At 45.7% G+C, this 16,758-nt stretch overlaps 1 protein-coding gene across 11 annotated transcripts in view; it reads right to left on the reverse strand.

Moving 5' to 3' along the window:
* Srrm1 (Serine-arginine repetitive matrix 1) overlaps nucleotides 1-13,751 on the reverse strand; it is a 46,947-nt gene extending 33,196 nt beyond the window's left edge. For 5 of the 11 annotated variants that reach the window (XR_013307199.1, XM_077631257.1, XM_077631255.1 and 2 more), the window contains exons 1-7: nucleotides 13,659-13,751; nucleotides 13,023-13,112; nucleotides 12,806-12,931; nucleotides 11,076-11,246; nucleotides 3,932-4,191; nucleotides 2,633-2,737; nucleotides 1,269-1,382 (exon numbers count right to left, since the gene is read on the reverse strand). Coding sequence is in view for 10 of the 11 variants with exons in the window: in XM_077631257.1 (XP_077487383.1) it covers nucleotides 1,269-1,382; nucleotides 2,633-2,737; nucleotides 3,932-4,191; nucleotides 11,076-11,246; nucleotides 12,806-12,931; nucleotides 13,023-13,112; nucleotides 13,659-13,682 (890 nt within the window). In the remaining variant the exon portion in view is untranslated. Of the gene's footprint in view, nucleotides 1-1,268; nucleotides 1,383-2,632; nucleotides 2,738-3,931; nucleotides 4,192-11,075; nucleotides 11,247-12,206; nucleotides 12,284-12,345; nucleotides 12,414-12,805; nucleotides 12,932-13,022; nucleotides 13,113-13,595 lie in introns of those variants that run through there. The other 6 variants (XM_077631259.1, XM_077631258.1, XM_077631262.1 and 3 more) reach the window with 3 other exon arrangements.
* Between the last annotated feature and the right edge of the window lie 3,007 nt (nucleotides 13,752-16,758).

A 16,758-nucleotide genomic window follows, 5' to 3' on the forward strand; every position in this document is an offset into this window, starting at 1 on the left:
ATGTGCCCATAATGCTGCCGCATTTCAACAAGAATCAACACAATCACTCTGGAGCTATTTTCTCTTCTCATTACATCAACAATGCAGGTGTGGTCAGAGCCTTTAGCTTTGGCAGTTAATATTTCGCATAGAATTTTTCATGCTGCGTTGGAACCGTGGTTATATCCAATGGTGCCATAAGCACTACATCAGAAGAGTGCAGCAGCCAGTTTGAGAGGAAATTTTTCATATGAAGCACTGCGTGCTTGTATACCGCATGAATGTTGTTGCAGCTGATGATGCAGTTCTACTGCCATGCTGAAGTAGTGAGCGCACAGCTGTGAGACAGCGTGCATGCAGGCCTCTACCATTCTCAAGATGCAATAGTGTGGGTTGACTTCGAAGCTTTTGCTTCTGTCGATTGCTTCTCTTTGTACAGCATGGCTGAAAATATGCAGTTTATGGATTCTGGTAGATGAAAATTGTGTACGATGGAAGCGGTGTCTACAAATATATAGCTGCAGTGCATGCATACTTTGTTTCAAAACACACCAAATATCTATTCATAGTAACTTAAAATTGAAAGAGCACTGAAATTGGAGCCTTTGGCATTTGAGCCAAACACATGGAGCTAAGACCTGGCTGTTAGCAGATTCCAATGCACTGCCACAGAAAGTCACCCCTGACAAGGTTGTATGTCTTGGTCTCTTAGTTTTGACATTGAAATTGCAGCGATCAATTATCCATCCATGCTAACAGTTTGCTGAAAGAAGTGCACCGATGGATACGTAGCGACAAGGTGGAAAGGTCATGAGAGCCAGAACAACAATGTTCAGTTCTTTCAATCCTCTCCAAACCTTTTCCGCCACCTTCCGATGCAAACATGGCATAAAAGCAAGAAAAACTAGATTCTGATTTCAGCAATATCTGCTCTCTGCTGCACTACAGTGCAGGTGTTTCACTGTTTGCAATACATCAATATGTTCACTAATGCGTCAATAAATTACTGCTGTAACTTACATTAACTTTTCCACAATTATTTCTTTTGCTCGCAGTAACTAGTGGTTTATGTGTGGCACTCGCACAAGAGATCAGACAACAGAGGTTTACTTCAGAACTTCCTTTTGTATAAACTACCCCCATGAGCTGTATCCTTAACAAAAATACAGACTTAAAACGTAAATAAATCATGGTTCTCTATAAAGCTCCTACAAAGACACTAAAAACAAATATGCACTCCAAATATGCAAATATGCACTGGCTGACAGAAAATAGCATGTACAACTTACCGCCTGTGCCTACGAGAGTCGGGACTCCTGCGGTGATGGGGAGGAGAGTGCCTTCCATGGTGTGGGGACCTCCGCCTGCGTGGACTGCGTGACCTCCTCTGAGGAGAACGTGACCTGTGGCCAAATACAAAACAACAGCTCAGACAGACAGTGAGCTACAAATAACCCATGCAATACAAACTCGGCTGCTGAATTCAAATTGTGGCACTGTTTTTGCATGGTATGTTGCAAATGTCACCTTGCCACTGACTCAACACATCAACAGTGTTTCACTGTCACCGTGTTCGGCGGCTCCTGGCGTGCTGTGTCCATGCCAAAACCATGCATACAAATAGGTGGCGGGTTCTTTTTTTTTTTTTTGCAGCTACTAATGCAGTCCACTGCTGCTGCAGCACAGTGCAAACCAACAGTGCAAAAATGAAACTATGCCATAGCAGATGCCGCGAGTGGACAGTGCTGCACGAGACGCAGCTATATGAGATGCGGCTGCGCAAGGTGGCTCCGAGGCTTTCTTTTCTTGCTTGCTGCCAGCAGTCTAAAAAACAGTTTGCAGATTCCAATAAACGAGGACTGTGTAAAATTAGAGCCCCCACTGCGAATATAGCACAGAAGCGAATGCGTGCTGCAATTCTGCCCCTACAGCATGCTTTCCTTCCATCAACAGCTTGCTCAGATTGAGCCACCACAGGTAGTTCCAGACATTCTGTGCATGCAAAATGATTGCGAGAGCCACAGACTTGCAAACTGCAGAGAAGCATGCTGCACTTACAAGAAATAAAAAGAGTGGCAGAAAATGACGTATAATTTTAACACGGAAGTAATTATGGCCCAGTGGTGTGTCCTCTGTGTAAACCACACCTGTACCCATAGCTGAGCCGAACTCAACTAGGGGTAGTGCCTGCGTTGCTCCGGAGCAGCGAGAGGAGGATGCGGAGAGGAAAGAGGAAACCAGTCTGGTGTGTTGCATCACACCATAGACTTCAGCGACGAGTCCAACGCTTAGCCATGTTCGAGCTTGCGTTCATGATGAATACCCCTGATCCCTTCACTAGTGAAGACACTGAAACAGCCTGGCGAGCTTGGCATGCAGAATTGCAGTGGCTATGGCAAGAGTGGCAATCAGAACAGCAACATGCCAGGATTCAGTGGTGCGAGTGGCCAAAGCATAAAAGACGTGATGGCCCAGCGGTGTGTGCGGCCAAATTAGAAGCAATAGAAACCACCAAGTGCAAGCAGCAGCAAGATGGCTAACACCCTGCTGTCGCAGATTTGCCGCATCACATTGTAAAACTGCCAAATTTTTTTTAACACTTTATAGTTGCCTTCAACTTTAGTGGCCTCTCAAAGAAATCGATGCTCCATACCTGCGACGCCGCTCCTTGGGCGGTGAAGCTCGCTGCTTGCGTGGGCTCTCGGCTCTGTGTTTTTCCACAGGCTCCTTCCGCACTTCCACAGGGGGCGAGACAGGCCTAAGGAAAACCCAGCGTGATGACTGTGTAAAATGACCTATGAAGTAGACGCAGTCATTTTTCTGACTGTTGATGTTCACATGCCCATCAGTTGTTCTGCAAAGTAGTGTGCCGCTTTGCAGCAGTCTGCAGAAACCTTAGACCCGACCCGGTGCCATGCTAAACATGCTTGCAGGATGTCTGTGTGTGGCAAGCAAAAGCAAATCTGACTTTGCATGTTGTGCATAGACAGGGGCCCCTCATTTTTGGCAAAAACCCGATATCACCGAATTCTTGCAACCTGAGCTGTATTAGTAAAAATAGAGTTAAAAAATATTTCTCCTCAAAAATGAAACTTTGCCAGTGCATGAAGCTGAACGGTTCAATCTGTGGACAAGTTCGAAAAGTAGGTAGGAACGCTTTTCTGACATCCTTGTATCATGCGCTACCCACGCTAACAATGCCCGGTTCCAAGGCTGCTGAGCATATTAAATACAGTAGAATCTCGGTGATACTTACGCGGTTGATACGAATTCTGCGATGACACGAACTTGCGAAATTCCCCGATCAGAGTGCATTGTGTACAACATGCGGAATTTCGAATATTCCGAACTCTCTCCCTCGCCTCTAAGGATGATACGAACGCACGAGCCGCAATCGCACCCTCGAGCACCAAGTACTGCTCACACATCGCCAACGTCGCGATCGCATGGTACGCACCGCGCACAGTGAGTGGCGATGCACAGCCCGCACATCGCCAAAGTCACGATCGCAGATTGCACGGTATTGCGTTGCACTGCATTGTGCTGCATGAGTTCTCTGTCTCTTCAGCAGGGCTCGGTAGGTGCGAGCCTGTAAAGCAAGCCAAAGGCTGCCTTACAGCCTCTGAACAGCACTCACTCGCCTCTAAGGAAGTTTGAAGCGAAATGGAAAGTGTCCTCCCTAGCGTCATTTTACAATCGTGCAAATATGGTAGTCGTGACGCATGCTGTTCAAGGCCTCAAAAATAACCAGCAGAGTAAATATGTTGAGCTTGAGAAAAAAAAAAAGAAATACCTAAGAAGCAATCATATTGCAAAAACAAAGAGAAGCGGACTTCAATAGAATAACCAAGGAAATTAGAAATAAGTTTCAAGAGACCAGCACACAGGAACACTAAATTTAATATCTGCATTCCAGCCCCATCAAAGGACGTAAGTTTGGTGGCCAACTTACTTTTCTCGGGGCTTTGGCTCAACCACTGGTTCTTTCCTGGGTGCAGGCTCCGGTTCTCGCTCGACAAACACCCTCGGTGGCCTCTCCTCGACAGGCTTCTCCCTTGGCTTTGTGTCGGCATGATTTGGCCGCTCTTTTGGCTTCTCAGGCGTCCTGTCCCGCATTGAAGCGGCGGCCGCCTCTCTCGCCCTTTCGACCATTTTCTCACGCTCTCGTTCTTCTGCGCGCTTTGCACTATCGTGCATTCTCTCTTGCTCCTCCTAGAAAATAAAACGATTTCCGAATGAGTTCCAGTAACCCCAGTCAAATGAAGAATTATCAGTTGGGTTTCATTCCTTTCGTATGTGAAGTGCCTGATAAAAGGAAAAGCAAGGACTTACTATCTGAACAAGAAAGAGCTTCATCAAAGCAGCCCCGGAGCAGCTATCAAAATGATGCTGCTGCCTTGTAACCAATATAGTACTTTCCCTCTCCTCTTAGCAGTCGTGTACTGTGACTCAGAGGGAAAGAAAGCACAGGGACTCAAAACAAATGGCCTCAATGCCTGCCCAACCTTAAGTGATCATGCACATTATTTGTTCATTCTATGTGCCTCCCAATGCACATCCATCAGTGATTCAACAAATGCTGTATGCCCTCAATGCCTGTCCAACCTTATGTGACCATGCACATTAATTGCTCATTCTTTTTCAGCAATATGCCTCCGAATGCACTTTCATCAGTGATGCAACAAATGCTTTCCCAACACTGCGAGAGCAGACAAAGATGCCGAGACATTGAGAGAAGCACAAGTCCCAGTAAGACAAAGTTTCAAGCCCCCTCAATACCTATTACCGTATTTACACGATTTTAAGTCGACCTATTCTTCAAAATTTTAAAATCCGAAGTAGGGGGGTCGACTTACAATCGAAACGAAAACATGGCAGTATAAGTAAAGGCGGGACATGAGATATCGGGCATGCTACAGCATGGATGAATTTTTGCTGCGCGGCTCCGTCACATCGCTCTTGGTGCTAGCCTTGAGCAGCTGCTATCTCAATGCGCAGAACTGGCATTCCCTCCCCCCGCAGGCGGCGGACGATGGCAGCTATCGATAAGCAGCGAACTGGCACCCCACACTACCCACACGTGGCTGCAGACTGCGGCTGCTGATAAGCGGCGGCGGCCCGGTAACGCAAACGCTTTCTACGGGAAGCTCAAGCGTCCAACACTTTTCTTTTTACTTTCAAATGGACTCAAGCAAGTGCTGATGGTGGAAGGGCCGCTATTCCAATCAAGGCGGCGCCCCCACTGGGAACGGCAGTGGCGCCGGGGAGTGTCAATAGCCGACGGAAGAGCCGACGCCCTTCACGCGTAGTTTCTCTTTGGCTCCGACGCATTTGACTACTGCCGGCCCGATAACGCAATCGTGTACTACAGGAATCTCAAGCATTTAACACGTTTTCTTTTTTACTTTCAAATGCGCGCTCGGTGCTCAAGGGAGCGTTGATAGTTGATAGAAGGGCCACTGTTCCAATCAAGGCAGCACCGCCACTTGGAACGGCAGCGGCGCCGGGGAGAGTCGATACCCGACGGAAGATGCGACGCCATTCACGGGGGGTTCCTCTTTCGCTGACGCATTTTTCTGACGCATTTGACTGCTGCCGGCCACATTTCACAAGTTTTAATGTAGTGCTTCGTCAGTCATCATTTGTGCTCCCGTGTCCGGTAAGCGACCGGAGCTCGTTCACGGCTACATTCAATATGGCTGCCATTCTTTACGCCGAAGAAACGAACAACTGCCCCGGGCCACAAGTTCGACAATCGCAACAGGTGATACCGGTGTGGCGGCTGCAGCGAGAAACGCTATAAACGCTATAAAGCATGAATTAGGCAGTAGTTTTCAGCGAAAATTTGTAGTTAGCTGTGCAATGACCTCAGGATCGCGAAAACGAAAAGGTTAAAGATCCGATTTTTTTCACCAATTTTCAGCCACAAAGAGCCGTGTCCCCCCTTAACTAGGTCGCATAAGCCTACGGGTGGCTCTGTTTGGAACAGCCACCTGCCAGTGCAGGGATGCATCACTTGACCATTACACCAGTGCGATAAGAGGTCACTGTACCTTTTCTACCTCAAAATATCCCCAAAACTAAATGCCTAAACAGCTATCGCTGAATCTCGCGTTATACAATCGTAACCGTCCTGTGAATTTTTTTTTTTTTTCTCTTGAGACCACCAGTACAAAAATGTCCCACTACTCCATGTGGTTTCATGACGTCAGAGAGGGCATGCAGCTCCCATTACATAAACTTACACGCTGACTTGTTGACGGTGATTCTAGTAACATTCTGCTTTTTCTTCTCCGTTCAGTGCAGTGAAAACAGTATTCACAATATTCCAGTAACTAAAAATGAAGAGATAAAAGCCCCCAGGGTGACAAAGGTTAATGGTCTTTCTCTAAAAAAACATGACAGTAGCTGGTATAACAGAACACTTGTTCAACTGCCAGAAGTTTATGCAATGCAAATTTCGAAAACTGACTTAACCCACATATGTTGAGACTTCAAAAATGTAAAATTTTTTAGATATTTCTACATAAAATGTTTATTTCATTTTACAATTCAGAATCATTTTCTTAGCAGAAATATTTTTCTCAATACCAACATCTGAGCAGTCCTACAATGTACGATACCTGTCAAATTGCAGACGGGCATGCCTTTTTCTTTTTCCTGGCATGCGATCTGGGGCGGTCGACTTACATTAATGTCGACCTACGATCGTGAAAATACGGTAAATAAGGCACCTGCGCATGGGTTATGACACGCCATAGTGGAAGACTCTGGATAATTTTGACCAGCTGGGGTTCTTTAGCCCTTTAATCGTCAAATGCCCGAAAAACCTGCCAAAACTAGTCTTTGGCGGTGGGAGCAGCGCAACATCGAGCTGGACAAGTGCAACTGGTCACAGACGATATTAGTGCAATCTCCCATGACGAGTACAGCTCGGGGTTGATGCTTAAAGGCTCAACATACACCGACATTGCGCAGCACACAGACGTCTCTGCCTTGCAGCTTCCTTTTTCGAAATGCAGCAGCCACAACCAGGATTCAATCTTAGGACCTTGGGCTTTGTAGCTGAGCAGCTACCACAGCACACATTTTCCCTAACTAGAAAAATAAGGAAGCTCTGAGATGCTGTGTTGCCATACCGTAGCAACAACTGGGAGTGGCACTGACCTCACAGGATTTTTAAACACAGCTCACAGAGTTTACAATGAGCTGTTTAAAAGGATGTTTGTAGATGTTCTCAATGGCTCTGCAAAAACTAATCATTGACTAATCCTAAAGAAAAAGCTTATTTTCTGGATACTACCCAAAAATGGCTTTCAACATGCTATGCTATGAAAAACATCCTGGTTAGCTCGGTTGGTAGAGCGACTACTCCGGTGAAGCGGTGGCCCCGGGTTCGAGCCCCGGACCAGTACAAATTTTTCTTTAACTACGAAGTTTCTGTGGAAGCTGTACAGCTTTCCTTTGTAGGCGTACGGCTGCACTTGGGTGGATGCCAGTATCGTATTTACTCACAATGATCGCACTTGCGTAATGACCGCACCCCTGAATTTTGTCCTCAAAATTCTGTTCTTTTTACTCCCCACGTAATCATCGCACCCTGAACTTGCCGCGCTACGTTCGGCTTGCTCTGTTACCCGCCATTTTTGTTTTGGTGTCCCGCACTCCTACAGCGGCAGCCGCCTATTGGTTGACTGGCAGTCATCCCGCAGCAAACACGTTCCCATGATTCTTGACAAAAATAATATAAAAACTCGCATGGAAATGAAGTTTCTTTCCTTCCTCCATGCTCTATGAAAGCTTGTGTATGCCATTTTGAATGTCTGCGGAGTGCTGTGTGATCGTGTGTGTGTTTCGATGCCATTTCACCATGAGGCGGTATGCAAGTTTCACGGCCACGTTCAAGCTCAAGGTTTATTCATTATGTGCTGGAGCATTCCAATCGTGCTGCCACCAGACATTTTGGCGTCGACAAAATTCAAATACGGTACTGGAAAAAGCAGCATGAGAAGCTGATGACTACGAACAAAACTCGCCAGGCTTTCCGCAGACCCAGAACAGGCAAGTTTCCTCACGTTGAAAGCAGGCGAACATGATTTGAAGCCGAGCGGCAAAATCAGAAGACCGTCCTTGGAGATGCTTTGCTCGTGGATTGTCGAAGCGTGCAGCGGTATCCCCGACCAGGTAGTGGCCAAGAGTTTTAAGAAAACTGGCATATCCAACGATCTGGATGGAACGGAAGACGACTTTCTTTGGGACCACGAAGATGCCCCCAGCGATGACACTGCTGTTTCCGACAACGAATCGTGCAGCAACGACATGAGGATTCGGACTCGGAATAAGGTTTTGAATAAGAAAAAATAAAGGGCAATGTGTAGTTCATGTGTGTAGTTCATGTGTGTGTTCATGTGTGTAGTTCATGTGTGTGCCTGCGCAGTGTGTGTGTTTATTACAAAGGTAAGCCTTACTCAACTTCTATTTTTGGTTATGATTGTGACAGCTATTGTAAGAAGTCTGACCTGCAACTTGTCTGCATTTTCGATGCTCAAAAATTTTTTGTGGGAAATTTACTCCATGTAATGAACGCACCCCTAAATTTGCGTCAATTTTTTAAAGAAAAAATGTGCGATCATTACGCGAGTAAATACGGTAATTGCTCCCTTATCATACTATGATTAAACAACCAATGACTAGGCAAAGCTAAAGACGAGTAAATATGGTCTACCTGCCTCTTCATGAAGAATTCAGGAAACAAATGACTAAACGTCTGCAACCAAAAGCTTATACTATTTTGTTACCAGTGAAAAGACTGCTCACTTTTCTCAACAGCAGGCCACTGGACAAATGCAGAGCTGCTTAACCTGCCAGAGTGCCAAATGAGAGATACTTGGAATATGTATAAACCCACCATCTAGGTTTTAATTTCCTCAACCTAGAAGCTTGGCACGCTGTAATGACTAGAAGCCATCCAATGTCTTGACTTCGCTGGGAAAATCATTAGCAATGCCGAGTCAACCGAGTGAGCACAGAATGACGGATCACTTATAAAAGCTGCAGCTGTTGAAATTATGAATGATGTGAACTTTCTCAGCCTCATTATTTGGAGTCGCATCCTAATTAGGAATTTGGATTACAAATCCAAAATCCACAAAAATCCCTTTTCCCAAGTAAGAGTCTGAACACAACAACCTTCTTGTGCCATGTCATCACTCTGCCGTAGGAATGAACTGGACGAGTGATGTTTGGAAATGCATGATGGCCAGGAAGTGCACTTGGCTAAATTTAGACACGACTTTAAAGCTGCACTTTCCAAAACAATTCTAGCCTTTTTCAACAGGCAGTCACTGTATGGTAATATCAGTACAGCATTGGCACATCTGAAATCTGAAGAAATCTGACTTCTACGTAGCCCTCTTGACCCTTTCAGACGCTGCTGACTATTTTGATTGAAAAAGTCGATCTATGCAAGCCTAATGAAAGCCAGCTAATTTACCTTTAAACGTGACACCAACTGCCGCAGCGGCCACGTTTCAAGGAGGCGAAACGCAAAGGCACCCGCAAAGGCGCTGCCAGTGCACATTAAAGATCTCCAGGTGGTCGAAATTATTCTGGAGCTCTCCACTGGGCCAACCCTTTTTAAATTCGTTCACTCCCACCTTCCTCCCTTCCCTTATGGTGCGGTTCCATGTCCACTGAGATGCGAGAAAATTTCCTTTCCTCAAAGAGCCGGAAAGCTAATTTGCACCCACCGGCAATTTTCTACAGGCATGTACACAACTGTATAAAAACCAGCACAATGACTGAAATTAACATGTTGCTAAGGAGTGAATACAAGAGGCACTCAAAGAACCATGCAATCCCTTATTCTAGTCGTGGCAGCAGACAATGATCAGAAACCAAGAATATAGTATAAAATCAGACTGCATGAGCAGCTCGTTCCGTGAAATGCACTGTTTACTGCATTCACTAGCTAACATGAAGAAATACCCCAGTTACATCATGAACAGTGCTCAATTCACCTGAAACAAGGAAATTCACGCAAGGCACAGCACAATGTCAAAAATAAAGCTATAGGTTCACTACTGTATATATGCATAATATGCACGCCACTAATTTATCACCTGGGTTTTTAAAAAATAACTTTCACTTTCACATTCTACACTCTCTGCTGCGCCAGACCGCCAGCACGAACGCAAGGCAGGCTTGAGAAGGTTGGTGTAGCCATGCTGCCGTGTGCGGCTACGAAAACCCCGAGTGGCGAGGAAAAGAACTGCATGCCATTCACCCAGCTCACTCGCACCGGCGGTCGCTTTCCTGGACGAACAGTTGCGAACCGCCGGTGCGTGCCAGAATCCGAAAATGCTGAACAGTTTGCTGTTTGGTTTGCCACTAGACAGCTGGGCCGCATGCAAGGTGCTGGCTTATCACCAGTTATCTGCATTTGCCTCCGACTGCTGGCTTTGCGATTTTATCATTGCGGGTTTACTGCATAAAGCTTCGCATGTGCTGTCATGCCCTCCTGCGGGGAACTACATAAAATGGGCTGGGCAGGGGCGGGGTATATATCCTGTATTTTGAGTCAACTTTTTTCGCTCCAGCAAAGGGTGAGAGTTGGGCGGTCCGCACACAGGCAGCAACACACTTTATATATTGTGCGAAATCTTTGTGTAATTTGCACACTCCCTTTTTGAAACCCTAAGAAAAAAATGTATGCAAATTATGCAAGTAAATATGGCATGTATAGTCAGCCAAATCTTTAGCTATCATGCGTGACAGCCTTGTCTGCGCTCCTGCACCTTGTGACTGAGCTAACTTGCGAAAAGATAAAATCTAAGCACAGGCTCGCCAAGGCCATGCTTAATCTTCAGCTTTCCTCAAGTCTGCTTTGTCTTAAAGTGCTTCTGACAAAGTCCCTTATAAACACCTACAGGAGCACAGAAAAGACAGCAGTCATGCATGACAGCTAGACATTTGGCTGGCTATACTCTAGCATGCATGTAGCATCAGAAAAGCTCAACGTCAACAGCCTGGCATCAACAGCACTTCCTGTAATGCTCTAACAGCCCATTAGGAGGCTGGCAAGAGGGCAAGCCTACCTGTCGCCTCCTGATTTCTGCCTTCTTCTCCTCGAGGATCTCTGCGGGAATGCCCCCAACAGTCTCCTGGGCGCTAAGCAGCAGCCCCCACAAGTCGCCCATAAAGTCCCGGGCATTCTTGCCATTCAGGAAGCCTGTCAGGTTGATCTGCATCATCCGCGGGTCAGGGTGCTGGGGATAGAAGACAGGCCAGTCCCAAGACAGTCACCAACCTTTTCCCAAGAGCTGGGAAGAACAAACAGCACCCTCCCTAAAATTTCGGACGGTAACTCAAAGTGCACTACCAGAGCAGCAGTCGGGCAACTACACTTCAGACTTGAAGTCTGGACACACACAACAATGTGCTACTTCAAAGCACTGCCCCTACTCATCCACCGAATGGCAGAACTGGTGCAGTCTCACAGAATTTATGTTTACAAGGAGGTCAAAACAAGGACCTGTATGCTATGCTTGGGTAATTTTTGTTTCCGAGTAGAGAAATGCTTCTAGGTTGGCATTAAAGAGAGTTGTACTTTCGCAAGGACTGCAGTTTAACCAATCATACCAGGGCCACAGTATTGCCGACTAGCTCCATGGTGTGCAATATTTCAAGAAAAGAATAAACCTTTCACAATGGGACTTTAATGCACCCTATAGGGGAATACATCAGTATAAATTCCCAACCCTTCCGGTTCTTCCGGCCTATAAATCAATAAGTAATCATACTTGCTTTATACACACTGGAAACACTAATGGCAGAAGAGCAGCCTGGAAGTAATTGAAGAACAGACTTTTCTCACACTTGCAGTATGCCAGCAACTTTATTTGCACGAAACTAAACTGCTTCCATTCAGCCCAATATCAAAGCACGCAATCAAGCATGCCCTCATTATACATCAGATAGCTATCATTAACGTGTTATTGTTCCAGGCACACAAGTTAATTTTGTAAACAAATGCACAGCAAGCAAGCCTGTGTGTACCTTCCCCTTAAACTGTACAATGCAAAGCTCCTCCTCTCTCCAACAAACTTAAAAGAAACAAAATGCAAATCATTTGGCTGGCCACAGTCAAAGCTGAGCACACACGAATGAAACAGCAGAGCCTGTGCAGAATGCAGTCAGGCAACACTGGGAAAGAGAACCATTACCACCTCATCAGACGAGCACCACCTGTGAAGGCCGGAAACAAGAGGCGCCCGTGGCCAATAGCAGACATAGCCTAAAAAGACTGAACAAAGGCTACGTAAGGGCAACGTTTTTTCTTTCCTCCCCCACCAGACAAGTACATACATGGGCACTTGGGGTCCAAAGGAATCTTAGTTTGGATGCAAGAGGTCCTTAGCTGTGAATGTGTTGGACTGAAAGATTCAACAGACCCCATTAGTTTGCCTCTGCTCCAAGCATCAGCTGCCTGGGCTGGCCTCCACACAAAACACCTACACTCTAGTGCATTACTGGCGTAACCTTTCCTTACATTTTAGCTTCTTGGCAACTCATTCATTAAAAACTAGAGACTCGTGCAAAGCTGTGAGATTCTTGCTCTATCACAAGACGACAGGAGAGTTTCACGGTCATATGTAGTATAAGCAATAAGCACTGCATTTGACATCGGACTCCACTAGGATGCATTTTTTCAGAACATTAAGTCGAACTTATAACAACGTGTATACACTAAGCTAGACACACTACCGCTCAACTCCAATGAAATGTGCCCGCAAATAGTCATGCTCTGTATCAGCTTGTCACCCACCTTCTCTGCCTCTAGTTGGTTAAAGACAAATTCGACGACAACTTCATCCTCCATCCCAAGGAATTCCGTTATCTTTTTGGTGATCCATGGCTTGATGGTGTCCAGGTTCACTTTGGTCATGTCAACCTACATAACAGCATTGATTGAAGACGTGTTAACCACTTGGCTTCTAGTGCGCGTGTCAAGATAATTGGCGGGAAAGAGCCGAGCAACCCACCCTTTTGGTGAGAACATCGTGAAATCTCAGCTGCTTCAAAAGCTTCTTCTGTTTGTCAGTGAAGCGGTTATCTTGCTCAGCGCTAGTCCCCTGTAAACAAAGCAGTTACGTGCTGAAGAACCCACAGGTTTGCAAAACCAAAAGCAACAGGCATATTATGCAGCAACGGTGCGCGCACTGCGAAGCCGGACCTACTTGGGCACCACATACGCGTCGGATGAAATTCTCATAACGACCAGCAAACCCCTCCTGTTTAGTTGTCGGTTCGCAGGAATCCCGCTCATTGCGGTACTCAGAGCGTTCGGTACGCTCTGGTATTTTGGAGCCTTTAATGGTCGAACCAAGCCTTGATCATACTGATGTAATATATCATAAGTGCGAGTTCACTCACACCAAACCTTAGGCAATGATTGCCCACGACAGCGATAAGGCAGCAAATAAGTTTGCTGGCACGTCGACGACGCAACGTAGTGCCTCAGTGGTTAGGCCTAGTGGCTTCCGTGCACACACTAAAATGGCTGTGCAACACTACTCGCGGTACTTTATATCTAAGAATAATTTTAACGATACTACCTTTAAGAACATTTCTTGACCGTGTGATCAGGGGAAACTGTTGGTGAAAGTGGAAAGACTTACGCGAAAAAAACCGGCATCGGTCATTGTTTTCAGTCACGACGACAGGTACAACGCATTGTTGGCAGACGGTGCGAGAAATTCGCCGCACCGAGTATCAAATCAATCCCAAGATGCCCAAGACGCGAAACCGAAACCGACACTCATTGCACAACTCAGAAAAATGGTCAAGGAGGAGTTTTGTAATAAGTACTGATTTTTCAAGACAATTTACAATTTTTCTGCATTCCGGCGTCTCCATATTGTGATTACTTAAAATGTAAAAAAAATTCTGCGTTTTTTTTTTCTTGCTGTGGCAGAAATGAGTTTCGCTCCCAAAGTGGGAAAATAATCAAAATAATAAACATTAATAATTATTTTACTGACAACAAGCGTAAGCATTACAAGAAAGCCTGTCTTACTGTTCAGTGAAAAATAATGCTTTTGACGCAAGTATATTTTCTTACAAGTGAATATATCTTCTTTAAATGGTTTCCGTTCTCCTTTTCTTCCTTGACTGCTTTGTCAATATGAGTGCTTCTTCTCAGGGTCACAGTTTCTTATTCTCATTTTTTTTTTTAATTGCCCTCTCCTGCTCGGGTTCTATTTCGTCACAAGTATCTGCTAAATATAAGCTAGAATAAGAATATTTTCTTAAGTGCGAGCTTTATGTTCCGCTCACATTCCCCATGGTTATACAATCCGCTTATGAATAATAACATAAGAGCAGGCATACAATAAATAATAGTCATACAATAATCACCACATTATCTGTCGAATTACGAAAAGAATATAGTTTCGTCTCCAAGGTACCTCCCCCTCTGTGCATGAGACCGCCGCCGTAGCTGAAGGTTCAGTTTACTTTCGACAACCTTGCACGATTCTTCAATCCCTCAGCTAAAGTGTACTAGTCTTCTAGTACACTTTACCTCAGCGAGTGACCGACTAGATATAGACCGTTTTCGCGGCGAGGAGAAAAAAAGCCTCGTACTCGGCACGCGCAGCGCCGCTCCTCCTTTCTGGTATGTGCCAGCAGCAGGGGCACCAAGGCATGGCGCACAGTATACAAGAGTGCTGCGTGGTCTTTTGCCCAACGAAAGAGTTGAAAAGCGTTCTGCATCTAGATATCGCCACGAATCGAGTCCTAAAGCCGTCCGGCTACCAATGTGTTGTCAGCTGTAGCAACAACTATCCGGAGCGTGAGAAATGACCTCCAGAACAGGGCGAAGAGCATCGACAGCCGCGGCATGTGTGCAGGCTGTTTCATTTGCACCGTTTCGCACATGAGGGGCGTTTTTGGATGACAAGCACCAACAAAACGTATTTCATCCTGTCGCGTCTCATGACTGTTCTCGAAACTTTGTTGGTGAGAGCGGATGTTCAAGAACGTAATTGCACGGAAGGTACAATTGGCAGCAGAAGTTTCGGGAAGAGGGTGAGCGGAAAACAATTATTTCGCTGCAGTCACACAAGCCGATCACTTAAGAGTTTATGAAGGCATGAGAACATGCATGCTCCATCCCTGCTAATAATATAAGTCGACTTGGTCGCAAGGCAGCGATAGATTTTTTTTTTTTTTTCTGAGAACTCCCACACCATTCATTTCTGCTGCCGATAGTACGTGCGCATGCGGATATGTTAAAAAAAGTCATTCGTTCGCACACGGGAATTTGTCATATCAAATGCGCTAGAAAAACGCCGTGCATCACGCTAACTTTCACAAAAATCATAACTTGCAGGAAGCGCATCGTGAGAGCTGACTACATGCGGACAAAAAGAAAGAAGGAGATGCACTGACCTCGTTTTGTTTTTCGTATATGAAGGCATCGTGCTTTTAATCAGGGTTTGCTTGAAAGATTCTGTGCGCTTTTTCGTCACTTTAAAATTGTGCCACAGTGTTCAGATTACAAGAGCACTGGGCTAGAGATCACTGCCCCGTATTGTCAGTCGCTTATACATTTTAAAGAACACAGTTGTATCCCCTGCCTAGAACATAGGTCTGGATTTCCGTTATTCGGCGCAACAATCGATTCGTGACCGCAAGATGTTCCATTGTAAGACTGATGGCAGATGCCAATGCCGTTTGCGCGGTCAGTCGTTTTTCTTCCTACGTTCGTTGCTTGGTGGATAGGCAACTTATATGCTGTGCTTCTGCATACTCGGTGACAAAGGGACGAGGAGACAGGCTCATAGTTATGGTAGAAACAACACCCTTTCCCTCCTATTTCAGGTTGCGGTGGCTTCGAGTAAAAATGGTAGACTTTCCTTCATTCTCAGGAGCTTGCAGAACATTTGTTGTTCACTTAGTAAGCGCGATAACAGCCACAGGCTCTTCCACACGCGAGTAAAGGTGGTCATCAGCGCTGGCAGCGTACAATGCATCAGGTGACGCATTCATTTCGCTTGGCCGGAGGAGCAACGCAACAACCAGCCGTAGTTCTCAAGAGGCGCTATTGAAACTTCAGTTTCGTATACGTCGAGGATAATAATAATAATTGGTTTTTTGGGGAAAGGAAATGGCGCAGTATCTGTCTCATATATCGTTGGACACCTGAACCGCGCCGTAAGGAAAGGGTAAAGGAGGGAGTGAAAGAAGAAAGAAAGGAAGAGAGAGGTGCCATAGTGGAGGGCTCCGGAATAATTTCGACCACCTGGGGATCTTTAACGTGCACTGACATCGCACAGCACACGGGCGCCTTAGCGTTTTTCCTCCATAAAAACGCAGCCGCCGCGGTCGGGTTCGAACCCGGGAACTCCGGATCAGTAGTCGAGCGCCCTAACCACTCAGCCACCGCGGCGGGTACGTCGAGGATACCTCGAGGCGACGTTAACTATACCTCGAGTCAATATGCATCACTCTAATCCGTTGATAAAAACACGTTCATAATATACAACATGGCAACGCGCTCGTGTGCTCCTGTAAGGCCCTTTTCGTTTTCTTCAATTAAGGCACGGCTGCATCGCGGGGCTCTTTCGGATCAGCGATTTGAGGAAATGCTGTTACTTGCTACCGATAAAAAAAATATCTAAATAACAAAGATAGCAAAACATGCTTTGCCTAATAAAAACTTTTCGCACTTTTATATTTTGTTGTTTTTCTTCTAGCCTTTAACAAAGAATCTTC

Source organism: Amblyomma americanum, chromosome 7 (genome assembly GCF_052857255.1).
Source record: "Amblyomma americanum isolate KBUSLIRL-KWMA chromosome 7, ASM5285725v1, whole genome shotgun sequence".
Taxonomy (NCBI): domain Eukaryota; kingdom Metazoa; phylum Arthropoda; class Arachnida; order Ixodida; family Ixodidae; genus Amblyomma; species Amblyomma americanum.